The sequence below is a fragment of the Amphibalanus amphitrite genome, unplaced genomic scaffold (assembly GCF_019059575.1).
Source record: "Amphibalanus amphitrite isolate SeventyFive unplaced genomic scaffold, NRLGWU_Aamphi_draft 001443F_arrow, whole genome shotgun sequence".
Lineage (NCBI taxonomy): Eukaryota > Metazoa > Arthropoda > Thecostraca > Balanomorpha > Balanidae > Amphibalanus > Amphibalanus amphitrite.
This window is the reverse complement of record NW_024882936.1, coordinates 53,021-66,371: the sequence shown is the minus strand read 5'-3', so window position 1 is coordinate 66,371 and position 13,351 is coordinate 53,021. Positions and strand designations below refer to the sequence as shown.

The 13,351-nt window shown below is 52.6% G+C and overlaps 1 protein-coding gene across 1 annotated transcript in view; it reads left to right on the top strand.

Annotated features, from left to right (window-relative positions):
- LOC122373101 (exostosin-1-like) overlaps window positions 1-13,351 on the top strand; it is a 49,321-nt gene that overhangs the window by 21,218 nt on the left and 14,752 nt on the right. The window contains exons 3-5 of the mRNA XM_043350871.1: window positions 5,305-5,465; window positions 9,586-9,717; window positions 12,022-12,211. Of these exons, the coding sequence (XP_043206806.1) occupies window positions 5,305-5,465; window positions 9,586-9,717; window positions 12,022-12,211 (483 nt within the window). The remainder of the gene's footprint in view (window positions 1-5,304; window positions 5,466-9,585; window positions 9,718-12,021; window positions 12,212-13,351) is intronic.

Here is a 13,351-nt window from a genome sequence, read left to right as displayed (position 1 = left end):
CTAGGTGACTTCTAACCAAATTGTGAAGACACCGGTCCTTTGAGTTGCAAATGCGTATTTGCTCTGTCGTCGCAGATAATTTGGCGCAGTGCCATCTTCATTGTCGGGCGTCTGGCGCGTTTGGCGGCATCTACTGCATCTCTCGTATGTAGGCTCATTGGAGCAGCCTGATGCTGCGGATTGTTTCCGCATCACAGATGGGCTTAGCGATTCATCGTGCAGACCTAGCGCACTCTTCCTTGCAGTGTCTCATTGTCAGATTGGGATAAGCATGAGTTGGATGTGTGTTTGTTCTATTGTTCTGCGTCGTCGTAAAGCCGCTAAGAGCATTCCGACGTCGTCCTTCGGTGTCAGATGTCGTCCCCTGTGTGCCAGTCAAACAGATACCTGCAACGAATGATGAGTGCAGAAACAGCCGGGCCATTATTTGTCCTTGATTTCTTTACTTCTCTACTCTTCACTCGCCTTCGTTCATCGTCTCTCCTGCTCTTCAATGTCCCTATTTTTCCTCCCGGCCAGTGACGACCATCTACTGGTCATCGGCTACCGACCTTAGTCCCAGTGTCACCGTGACCCCACGCACCCTCCACTGCCCCCCACCCCACATCGCTACGGCACCCCAGGGAGATATTGAACTCCTTTCGACGCGACCCGCGAACGGCTCGTTCGCGAGTGCCATTTCATGTCAGTAGGCGGAACTATGGTCATGAGTACCCAAATATAGGAACGTTCCCATTTTTGGGAACGGAGTTCCCAAATATGGGAACGGGCGTTCCCATTTATGGGAACGGAAGGTAATTTTTCGGCCGTTCGCCCACTAAAACTCATTAGTGCATCACGTCTCAAAAAAGTGCACGCTAATTTAAGTATCTACTAAGTCTCTATAAAATTATCTTTAATCTGACCGTTGCACAAGGAAATTGACCGTCGAATGATATTTTTAATGATTTTTTGAAATGACGGAACGGTGAAAACATGGGTTATACTACATTTAACTTGCAATTTTAAGGAAAATGAAGCGTTTTTTACATTTTGAGGTCAAGTATAATAATTTTCGCCTGGTTATGAAGTTTCATACTAGCGACACCAGATGCTGACATATGCAAGCGAACACGCGGACAGTCCGGGGGTAATATTGGTGACATTTGGTGTCGGGGCGCACGACCGCATGGAACGTCAGTGATTTTACCGAACTACTGTTGTAAACTCAGTTTCAGTGGTTTGAAATTATTCAGCTGTATTATATCATCCCAGATAGACATATTTTATTTGGATGCTAGCTGTTTAGAGTTGTTTTATAAGGAGCGTCATGAACGTGGTTTTTGTCTTCCGTGTTTCTAAGCGTGATCGTTTTGGGGGAATTTCTCTTATATAGGTCGCTCTGTGTGGCTTATTTATAATTTTTATGCTGATTTCGATCATTCCTCGTGCCCATCCTACCAGGCCTTTTGCCACTTACACTCATCAAGAAAGGAAAAAACTAGATTTTCATTGGGACTAACTAGGTGTTTTGAGGGTGTAACATATTCAGCGTTCCCATTTTTGGATACTTCCTTGTGCTCGTCAACTACCGGTGATAAACAGACAGGTGCTTGACATGTCTCCACCCTCGGCGCGGACGGTGGATATAGGTATGGAAGACCTTGTTGAACATCGCTGAGCGTTGTGAATTACGTAATCCTGCAGAGGGGGGCGTGCCCGCTGCGAGATCAACGGGAATAAAAGCGCAGAAGACCGGGCGAAACATGCGACGGTCTTGCCGGAAAGGTCATCTGATGATTGTTGCGTTAACAATAATTTGCGGCGTTGGACGTGATGCTTGTTAATGAAAAGAGCCCCTGAAAGGCGTCGGTGAAATCGTTCCCAATTTTGGGTACGCCGTTCCCATAATAAGGAACGCTTGCAGCGCCAGTGTACGAGAGCGTTCCCAAATTTGGGCTCGCGGCCCGGATGATGGACTGCTTTAGAAATAGGGGAACGATTTGAAACCACGATGGGCCTTACAATATCAAACTCTTTCCCAACAATATTGAGACAAATATCAGGTGGTTCACGATCGTTTTATATTTTTCGGACGTCATTTAACAGTTCTTTTTCTTGTTTTAAATAATGCCTACATGGCGTTCCCATATTTGGGTTTATCGTTCCCAAATATGGGAACGAAAATGCGTTCCCGAAAATGGGTACGCTTGACCATAGTTCCGCCTACTGATGTAGGTAGCCATCGCCCTACCAAACAGAGACGCTGGCCCTGGGACAGATAAGATACTATGAACTCGGCCAGCGGTGACCCAGATCGGCACCTCATGTGTTCCCCCTGAACCCGGCCGTGATCTCTTGACCATTGGTCAAGAGAGCGAACCCAGCCTGTTGGACGTCGTTGATCAGACTTCGATCGTGGTCACCGTTGCCGCGTGGGTCCTATCGTGAACGTTCCGGCGCCGTTGACCTTTAACCGGTCGGGGCACGGTCAGGCCGCCATCATATCGGTATCGGCCGCGCGGGCCGCGCCTGTCTGGCCGTGGGGGGCTGGATCTCGGTCCCAGTGCTGTAAGCAGGGTTTGGCGAGCAATGAACACTACTGGCAGACTGAAGGTTGTGTCTAAAAACATATGAATGAAGACTGAACAAATGGCGTGGTTTCATCGTCATGGAAGCGTGGTGGTCTAAGATCTTGAAGACTAGATGCAAAGTGGTTTGGTTGAAAGCATCTCCATGACAAAGTCATGTAACCGTTTGGACAATACGCCGCTGATCGATGTAGCTTAGGTAATGCAGTCGTTATGATCGCATCAAGAAGCAGGATATCCTATTCTTTGGCGCAGGTGCGCTACGGGTACGGTCTCGCCAGAGCAGAAAATACGTGACCGCGCGTCTGACGAGCCCACTCGACTTCCGGCCGGCGCGGAAGCACCACTCGGCGTGGTTGATCGGTGGGTGGTGGAAGGCACGTGGTGGCACGACGCCAGCATTGTTCTGGCACCGGGCGCGTGCCTGTCTGGGCACGCGGTACCTACTAGATCGGTAACGGTAGGATGCGGAAGCTCGATGCAAATTGTCCGATCCGATCGCTGGGCGGTTTTGTTTACCTGAATCGGGTGGCACATGTGAATCGACCGTTTGTAGAAACCCTTCCTCATTGCCTCGGTAACACTCACTGTTAAACTCGACGGATGACACCATTTACGGCTCGTTTTAGCAGCTAGGCACACACTTGATTTGATCCTGTCGTGGCAATATATAAGGTAGGTAATGTTAGCCTCGCAACAATGTTAGGGTCTAATTATTGGGATGAATGAAGCTGCACGGCTGATAGCTCGGCCCAGTGTCCAATGCACAAATCACGGACATGTTGAAACCCACGTAAAACTGCCCCGGCTATGATATAATATTTCTGCCTTTTCGCATGTGGCAGCTCAAATGTGCCGCTGTCACGCGAATCCCACTGCACTGGCATTACGTCTCGGGTCATGTTTCGACCATATCCCGCCGCTGAGTTGCTGCGGGTATCTAATGTGCATGGCCACTGAACGGCGGCAGGACGTGCCTCGTCAGCGTGAGTACCGTTCGTCAGGACTGCCATTGGAGCTGTGCTGTTCGCCCGCTGATGCCGATAATGCCATCCGGAGGCCGGAGCGGTTCTTGAACGCTATCCAAAACGACAGTGTGAGGTGCAGCGAGTCGAGATGCACAAAAGAAAAGAACTTTTCATCATGCTGACGACATTGTGTTTCTTCATGTTTAGGTATGCATAATAAAAAGGCATTGTTTTATATCTGTGTATATTTCCCTAGACTTTTAACCCGCGCCCCGCTGGGGGGGGGGGCAGAATCTGCCCCCCCTCCCGTTTTTCGCCAATAACTTCTAAACGCGTTACGCCAGCGACGTCAAACTTTCGGTATCTTATCATACATCAATTTGACACGTTCCCTGAAAATTTGAGCGAAATCCGTCAGAAAATTTTTGAGAAATTGACGTTTTAGTGACGTCATGTTCGCCATTTTCGCCTCAAAAACGGCAAAATTTCAAACGCCGCTAACATCTTCATTTTTAAAGGAATCAAGACGTAACAAAAAAGGTTATGCGTGATTCCACTTTGTCTATCAAATGGCTATCTCGGTTTTTTGAAAATTTTGGATTTTGGCCCAAATTTTTTAAAAAAACTGACTTTTTTTGGGAAAATCATTATAAAATCCAAAATTCTGAGTGTATCGAAAAACCCGGAATATATGTCAGAGAAGTGGTCTATGTGCACCTACATACCAATTTTGAGAAGAATCGGTTCAAAAATGTGGGAGTTATTCAAAAATTTATGACGTCACGACACACAAAATTTTTGAAAAATGACTTTTTTGGAAGTTCTAGACCTCGTACGGAAACAAAAATAGCACCATTCGATTCGCCGTGAAAAACTGCATCAGATAGACAACTTTTTAGGCCTTAAAAACCAACTTCAAAATTTGACCTCACTTGACCTGACCTTAACCTGACCTTGACCTGAAATTCATCCAGAGGTGGTCCTTATCACTTATTGAGTGTGCCTATTGAATTCTATGAGTAAAATGACCCATAAAACATGTGTCGCACATGCCCTTTACTATATTTTGTTTTTGGTGACCTGACCTGACCTGACCTGACCTTGACCTTGACCTTTGAATGACATTGTATGCAACGAATATTGTCTTGGTAGTCTAAGAACACGTTTTGGGCAATCAGTCTCAGTCCATTCTTCGGCAACTACGGTGCAAGGCCGATACTGAAGAAACTTGCATTTTGTACCCTTGACCTGACCTTGACCTGACCCCTGACCTACTTAAGCAAAAAAATTTGGGCTCTTGAGATCCGCCTTGTTGAGAGCTTTCGATTGCCGTTTTCCCCGTCTTTCTACGACCATCGGTTCGGAAGTTAGACAGGGGGGGGGCAGAATCTGCCCCCCCCCCCCCCCAGCAGGGCGCGTATGGCTGAATAGCCCAGCGGGGCGCGGGTTAATTCAACATTCGCCATGTCATTGCTGTCCGTCACCGCTGGGCTGAGCGTCGCCGTTTACCGATGTTCGTTTTGTGGTAACCCTAAATCAGTTTTGTGACGTTTTCCAATTTCATCGTTAGATTGACGGTCGTGACGGGTACCATTTGTATATGATATCGTAGAAGCAATAATATTTTACAGTTTTATCTAATTTAAGCTAACACCAGCGCTCACGATCACAGATTCGGTCACTCACAATGTCAGATCTCAGGTTTGCCGTATCGTCTGATCTGTTTGTGCCAACCTCACCATTCTCGTCTCCCCGCTCGGCCGCAGGGAAAGCGGTACGTGTACGGCATCGGCTCTCAGACGCGCAACTCGCTCTACCACCTCCACAACGGCAACGACGTCATCATGGCCACCACGTGCAAACACGGCAAGAACTGGCGCGAGCTGCAGGACGAGCGGTGCGACGAGGACAACGCCGAGTTCGACAGGTCAGTCGCGCGGGGGCTTTTTAATCCGCGTCATCCCAGGGCACGAATCAGTTTCAAATACTTTGGATTTAGGACTATGTATGCGTAGATCTACGATCCATTACAATTATCCCGTTCATTACGGCATGAGTTTCGAGACCCTAGGAGCATAGGCGAAATGCGCGATCCCGATTTACGTCCATCACCATCGGTCTGCGGGCTTGGCTTCCTTGCTGCTGAAAACCAAACGGGAGTCCTGCACGCCTGGTTTGCTCGTTGACTGAAGGAGTTCGCCTTGTTAATGGATTGTTTTGTCTAGGACGCGTCGGACCTGTTGTAGCCATTTCGAGGCAGAGCCCGATGCTGACAGAGTGTCTCCGATTGCGCCGGGACTTGGGGACGCCGTGGGGCGAATCGCCGGGCCGTCGAGCGGCAGCCAACGACCCTCTGACCGGCCGAGTTTGGCGACTGCCTATAACAAATTGGCCGATAAGAAACGCTTACACAGACCGCGGTCATTGGAACGGCTCTCGCAGGCTTCAGGTTCTTGTGTGCTGCAAGAAGAGTTGTTTGTCCCGCTTCTTAGACCAAGTTCAACAGCGCAATCGGTGTCCACATATGGGACCCCAACCAGCGATGGTTAGATACCGATGACTCATCTTTGATAGTATTATTATACAGTATACACTGTGCCCTCTGTGTGATTGCCGCCTTTGCTAGCAGAGCCGTCTGCTCCAACTGACCCAGTGACTGCCGGTACAGGCCCCAATGTCCCGGTATTGTTCGATAGTGGTTCCTGGCGGGGCGGGACCGCTGATACGTTATCGGGCCGTCTGTCGGCGGCTGTGACGTCACGGCTGGTCACCGTGACTGCGGCGGTGGCGGCGGCTGATTGCCTGCACCCTGGGCCGCTCCGGTCTGAGCTGAGCTCAGCTGACTTTGGCTTACCGTGTGGTGCTGAGCCGCACTGCTCGAATGTTGTCACTTATTGTGTCTAATCATAACTCGAATTCAGTTTTCGGTCATGTAAGTTCTTGGAATTGTTCGCAAAATAAGAGGTAGAGTGAGCCATCTCCCATTTTCACTGAAATTCGCTTCTCACCTTATTTATGCCGAATAGCACGCGACTCAGCGGTGTATCCGACTACCGCTCAGAGCTCCCGCTTTCTGCAGTGACCGCTGGGCAGTCGGCTGTCTCGGCTGACTCGGGGTCTCTGCCCACTGGTCATATTGCCTGTCCGTGCCAGCAGACGCCCTGGGCCGTGGAGTGCCCCCCCCCCCCCTCCCCCTCATATCGACACCGCGCCTGACTGGCTCCGGCGGCACCGGCACCAGACCGAACGGAAACTGGCGGAGACGGCGGGAACCAGGAACGATACCGGCCTCGCCAAACTGCGGGGGATTAGAGTAGCACCTAAGCAGCTCGTCTGTGTTGGTGGTAGTGGTGTCAATCGGAACTTGAATCTTCGGAATTCCGATTTTGTCCAATGTCCAATTCGGAATTCGGTTGGACAATGGCAGCAGGCTTTGGACAACTTTGGACAATCGATTGCTACACCTCAACATTAAAAAAGTAATCGTGTTTAACATTGATTGGCTATTAGAAAGCTTAGCTTTCAAGATTTAACACTTTTGAGCCGGTAACGGTACATGAAAAGCAAATTAAATAACAGTGTTGAGTGTAAACTATTGCGTACCTAGGTGTCGGACATCCTTGGACAAATGGCTGGCTTGGACATTTTTGGACGGACAGTCGACGTAAGCATTGGACATTGGACGGACTTTGGACATACGTTTTCTGAAATTGACACCACTAGTTGGTGGTGCCAGCAATTGTCTCCTCAGTGTTCAGGGGAAAGCAGGCCGGATTGCTTATTTTCCAGGGTCAATAAAAAACCTTTCAATTCAGTACGAATACCTACCTATAATTAGGCATGTATCGAACGAAAATATTTATTTAGCATACCAGTTGTCGGCGCTACAAGACTAGAAAGAATGCAGACAGGCCCGACACACCCATCACAGACCTAAAAAGCGCATTTCGACGTTACCGATACGGATGACTGGCGCTTTGCCGTTGTTTTCCTCGCTCGTATGAATATTTCATTCCGAGTTTGAAGGCTGTGGCGGCCGAGTAGCCTGTTTCTGTCAGTTTCTGGCTCTGAATCCGGGATCCTCTGTCGCTCAGAGGTGTTGTCTGGCGGATTAGTGCGGCTCCACTGCCGCGGACAACCGAGAGGGTGTTACTGAGTACCTAATGCTTCGCACTGGTGTTTTAATGCGTGTTTCAATGAAATGCCTGGCTGCTTAGCTGTATTTTCACTTTAAGCTTTTGTAGGCATGTCGGATTGTAATACGGCTGTCATCTCATGAAATGCTTGTTGGTGGGCACCTACATGTCTCCTGTATCTACCTGTATGTCTCCTCAACATTCCGAGTATTTCTGCATAAATTCAGCGTTGTGCTCTGAAATGGCGCTGTCCAAATGTGGCTGCATCTGGCCCGATGCGAATTACCGGCACCGTCTTTCTCCTGGCTGCACTGCCTTTGATGTGCCGGAGCTCCGTCGCGCTGGGGCGCCGGGGGACGCCCGAGCCTCTGATCAGAGGAGCTCGCTGATGGCCCACTGTTCCGCCTCGGTCCCAGCTCCCCGCCTCCGCCGAGATTTTTAATCACCACGCTCGGAACCGTAGAGCGGAAACAAAATGCACGAGCTCCGCCCCGGCCACCCTGCTTAACTCCAAACTTTTCACTGATGATCGCGGCCCGCGTGCCAACGGTTCGGAGCTCCGGGCCGGCCGGTGCGCGTCTCCGCCGGAAGTCAGCTGTTTCCGGCGAGCCGAACAGAGGCGGCCGTGTGTGTCGCCCGCTCGGAATGTGTATGTATATCGGCCCCCGGTGGGCGGAGCCGGCTCCTGGCCAAGGTGGCGAGGTGATTTGTGCGGCTTCTGTGTGCTCTTACGCCAACCTGCCGAGCCATCCTCTCCGCTGGTTAGGTACCGGCGTTCTGACCCGCCGCAGGTTCCTCAGACGCGAGTCGCTCATCTCTGCGGTCTCTCAGAGCTCTATTACGGTGAGCCCGCGGCGGGAGCTGGTCGGTCGTTAGGGGCCTCCGTCGACGTTCGGTCGGCGTCGAGCTCAGAAGGCGGGTCCGATTGACAGGGTGTGACCGGGTTCATTTCGCCGGCACTGATTGGACTGTCGGAGACTGTCGGAGACCGTCAGCGGCCTGGGACGAACTGTCGGAAACTGTCGACGACTTAGCCGGCACTATCGAAAACTGTCGACGACTCGAGTCGGGACTGTCCCAGACTGTATGCAGTCTCAGGCATGGGAGCTGTCCCAGACTGTCGGCAGCCCTGGGCGGGGGACGGATCAGGGTGTGTGGGAGAGAGTGTTTGGGGTCGCGGATGGTTTACTGATGACGGAGGTGGCATTTGGCACGTCTGGTGACATGGCGATATGCTCAGTTTGACGTACCGACCCGCGGTTTGTTTGTTGAATATGCGGCCGATTTACATGCCCATACGGCGTGCAGTGGCGAGGCTTGACGTTGAACAGGCCCCACGTTTGCGACTTCGTGCAGACTCGGCACCAGCTGCATTGCAGTTTATCGAAACGCGTCGTGAAAGCAATATTTCACTCATTGTTGATATCTTTAGATCTGCCATGACACGCCGTGTGCAAGAACAGGTGGCGATGGCTCGGTGGACGATGGATCGATCCGATTGTTTATTTCCCGGGCGAGGTCGTCAACTGCCTGATGCGAATGCCAGACGGTCATCAGTTACCAGTGGCCAAGCGTGTCGGCATTGCAAAACACGCTAACGAGAACCCAAGGCCCGGCGTGGAACACGTACCCACATACATCAGCGCTCCCGTAAACAAATATAATGGACATGTCTTTGACTGTCATCAGATAAAATAAGCTTTCAACTAGTAGACTAGACATAAGCAACGACGGCGCATGGATGTCTTTCCAGCCCTGCTCGATTCTCTTGGCCAAACATGCATATGATTAATCCCCTTCTCCTTATCACACCACCGTCAGTGTTGTCCCTCGCCCGGCGTCCCGTCCATCGCCCTTCCCACCTCCACCGCCTCCTGCCCAGTGCCCTGACGCTTGTGTTTGCCGTTTCAGATACGATTACGACACGCTGCTGCAGAACTCGACGTTCTGTCTGGTGCCTCGCGGCCGGCGCGTCGGTTCGTTCCGTTTTCTGGAGGTGCTCCAGGCGGGATGCGTGCCCGTCCTGCTGGCCAACGGCTGGAGGTGAGTATCAGATGGTCCCCCAACGGGTGGAGCTGGGTGTCAGATGGTCCCACGAGGGTGGAGCAGGAGCTGGGTGTCAGATGGTCCCACGAGGGTGGAGCTGGGTGTCAGATGGTCCCACGAGGCTGGAGCTGGGTGTCAGATGGTCCCACGAGGGTGGAGGTGGGTGCGAGGTGGTCCTCTAACGGGTGGGTGTGGTGAGAATGGTCCCCCGAGGGTGGAGGTGAGTGCGGTGAGATGGTCCTGTTGTAGGCATGATGCGTCTTTTTTAAAGTTTAATCATGCTTCGCTTTACTCTATCCTCCCTAAGATCCTATACCTCTTTCCCAATATGTAGTGGCGTTGAACGGTAAGTTGAAAGCTTACCCTGTCCTCTACACCCACTCCCCCACATGATCAAGTTCCGTGTCCCTGCTAGACTGTACACATTTACCGACAGCATGCCGACGGTCGTGTCACTCACGCACATACAGTGTCAGTGACACCCACTGCCGTGCACACGTGAACCGCCCCGGCGAGCCCCCCCCCCCCCCCCCTCCCCCGCCTGGACCGGTGGTCGCCCGGTGGCGCCCGTAAATCCGTCAGCGCCGCCTTGTCGTGCGGCTGCCGCCCCTCCAGTGGCGGCCAGGGACGAGGAAAATGCCGCCCCGACGCCGCCCGTTAGCCCGGTACAGTCCCAGCTTGGAGCGAATTAATTGCTCAGACGTGGGCTGGGCCGGTGTTCAACCGTCAACGACCCAAGTGATAGTTCTGACGAAAAAGGCTCATATGGCGCTGCTACCACTCTGAAGTTTGTCGATGGCTTTAGTTTTACGACGCTGAGAGACGAGGCGTTGAACTTTTGTTTGTATGGCTGCTTCGTGCTGTGGCCGCCGACAGCGCACGGCTTGGAGCTGGCGGCGGTCTCCCAGTCGATGACGTCACAGAGCTGCCAGATGCCGGATGATGACGTCATCGGTAGCCAGATGTCGGCCGGCGAGTCACACCCCTCCCCCTTGCCGCCGTCGGCTGCAGCACCGCGCGGATGACGCCAGCGGATGACCGAGTGTGAACGATGCCGTCTGAGTATCACACTCGCAGTGACGTGGAGCCGGCCCACGCCCCCTATCCCCGTCCCCCTTCCCTCCCCCTGCTTCGTCGGTGGTTGAGATAGGGGTAATCGGGGAATCGGGGAAGTAAATGTGTTGCGCGAACATGAAAGTTTAAAGGTCAGCCACTCTTATTACTTTGAAAAGGTTGTCTTTCCTGGTCTTTCGGCTGCCTGGAACTGGGTATTATGCATGCACGGAGTGAAGAGAAGAAAGATTGTGCACTCCATCCTACCGCCTCTGCCGCCGCCCACCATGTATTTTTTCATAAATTTTAGGCTCATAACCTCAATGATTCGTTTGGAGCCGGGGCTGAGTATGATCTGGGGACCACACGCACCCTGCCGGGTCGATCGGTGACCGGACCCGGGCAGCTGCGGGGCCATGTCACCACCCCAGTGAGATCAGGCGATCGGCGCCGGCTGTCGCTGCCGGCTACACACACGGCGCCCGGCCAGCTCCCGTTACCGGCCTGTTTGTTTGTCCGCATGTTTTTCCTCCGCCTCCGGGCCGCCGGGCGTTAGTTTCCGCATCCTGGGAGGTCGGGGGCGGCGTCAGATTGAAGCACCAGATCATCACAGCGAATCAGGGAGCGTACTATCGCCGAGTTTACTGGAATCTGGCGGGTTTATAAGAGGCTGAGTGTCTGTTGTGACCAATTTTGTCCGTTTTATGTTGTTTGTTTGGTGCTGTTTGTCGACTTACGATTCTCATTTTAAAGGGATGTGTAGGCGGCAGAAAGCTGCCTGCAAGCAAGATTTATGTTCAGCGAGAAACGTTTGACACTGTCAAAATGTCCATGTTCCATTGTGTTCGCTGTATGAGTGATGATTCTAGCTATGCCGTGTGATTGTTCGTGTGCACTGGTCTGTGGAGTTCCCAGTGTGTCCATGCCAGGTTATTGGTGTACCCTGTCACTCCGCTGTTCCCGACTCGTTGACCTTTCCTGTCTTAATTGAATCACGTCTTACTGCGGCCCATAGTTTCACAACGTTTCCACAGCACTCGGAGCCTTCTACCCAAGATTGCTTTCTTCTATCCACTCCCAGGCGACCTGAGCTGTGAGTGTATCCCGTTACTTATCCCGGTGTATCCCTGCAGCCACTCTGTTCCCCTCCCCTTCCGTGTGACGCCCTCTCACTGACTCTCAGTCGTTCCACCGGTGACGTCTCTGCCCTGTCGTTCCACCGGTGACGTCACCGCCCCGTGCCGACAGGCTGCCGTTTGACGACGTGATCGACTGGCGGCGGGCGGCGGTGTGGGCCGACGAGCGGCTTCTGCTGCAGGTGACCGAGACGGTGCGATCGCTGGACTCTGCGCAGCTGCTGCAGATGCGACAGAACACGCAGCACCTCTGGAACTCCTACTTCAGCTCCATCGAGCGCATCGTGCTCACAACGCTCAGGGTGGGTGGCGCTCTCTCACATCGCTCAGGGTGGCGCCTCACAGCGTGCTCACAACGCTCGGGGCGGATGGCGCTCTCCTGGTGGCGCTGGCTTACATCGTGCTCACAACGCTCAGGGTGGGTGGAGGTCTAACAAGGCCGAAGGGGCGCGTAGGCGGCACAGGCCCACTTGGGTTGACTTGCAGTGAGGGTGACTTCCACGTTGGGCGTGATTTTTTGTCGCACAGAACGTCTCATCTTTGGTGAGTATAATTGAGGATAGTTTTTGTAGGTTAAAAATGCGTCATCCGGGCGTGTGCCGAAATGATTGGGTTAATTATCCTCCTTTTGTTCCGTCGTCTGCCTTTCATTCCTTTGAACAGAGTCGCCACAATTTCTGGCCACGTCTTTTCGGTGAAACGCTGTTCTGCTCTGAAATTGTCATTCTGCGGGGTGGCCCGTGGCGTTGGCCGCCCCATTGTCACGCTGACGTAAATAGACAAAACCAGAGGCGGTGTGGGCGGTCTCCGGAGACGGACGCCTCGAGATGACACGTCCAGTTCCCAGTTCCGCAGTACGTTCTGTCCGTGTCAACGATACCCCTGTGGCTGGGTCGGTCCGGGGAACTGCCGGAATCCGTCTCCGTCGCCGTGTCTCTCTGTCTCCGTTGCTGTTTCGGTGTCTCCTCCGCTGCGTCTATTTGTCTCCGCCGTTGCTCCTCCTGTCTCCATCACTGAGTCTCCACGTCTCCCTTATTGTGACTCTGAGTATCCGACGCTGTGTATCTGCATCCGTCGCTCGCTCGGGGTCTAGATCTGGCTCCCGATTGGAAAGGGGTGGAGATGATGCGGATTGCGGGTTGCGTTCGAAAACACTGCGATGGCCCGCTGAAGAGCTGCTGATGCAAATAACAAAGGCTGAGAATCGTTCTCCATTGAGAACGCCAAAGTCTGGGAGCGATGCATTAGCATACAAATTGGCAAAGGCTCGTCCTATGCCGCCGCCGGCGGCTGAATCTGAATCGGTTGCCAAGTGCGCCTTTTCTGAAAGTTTCATTGCTTTTAGTGCGTGCTCAAATGAACAAATCCTACTCTTTGTTCCAGTGTGTGAGCTGACTGCGTTTACACCCGCTGATTAGGCCATTGCATTGCTAGTGCCATGG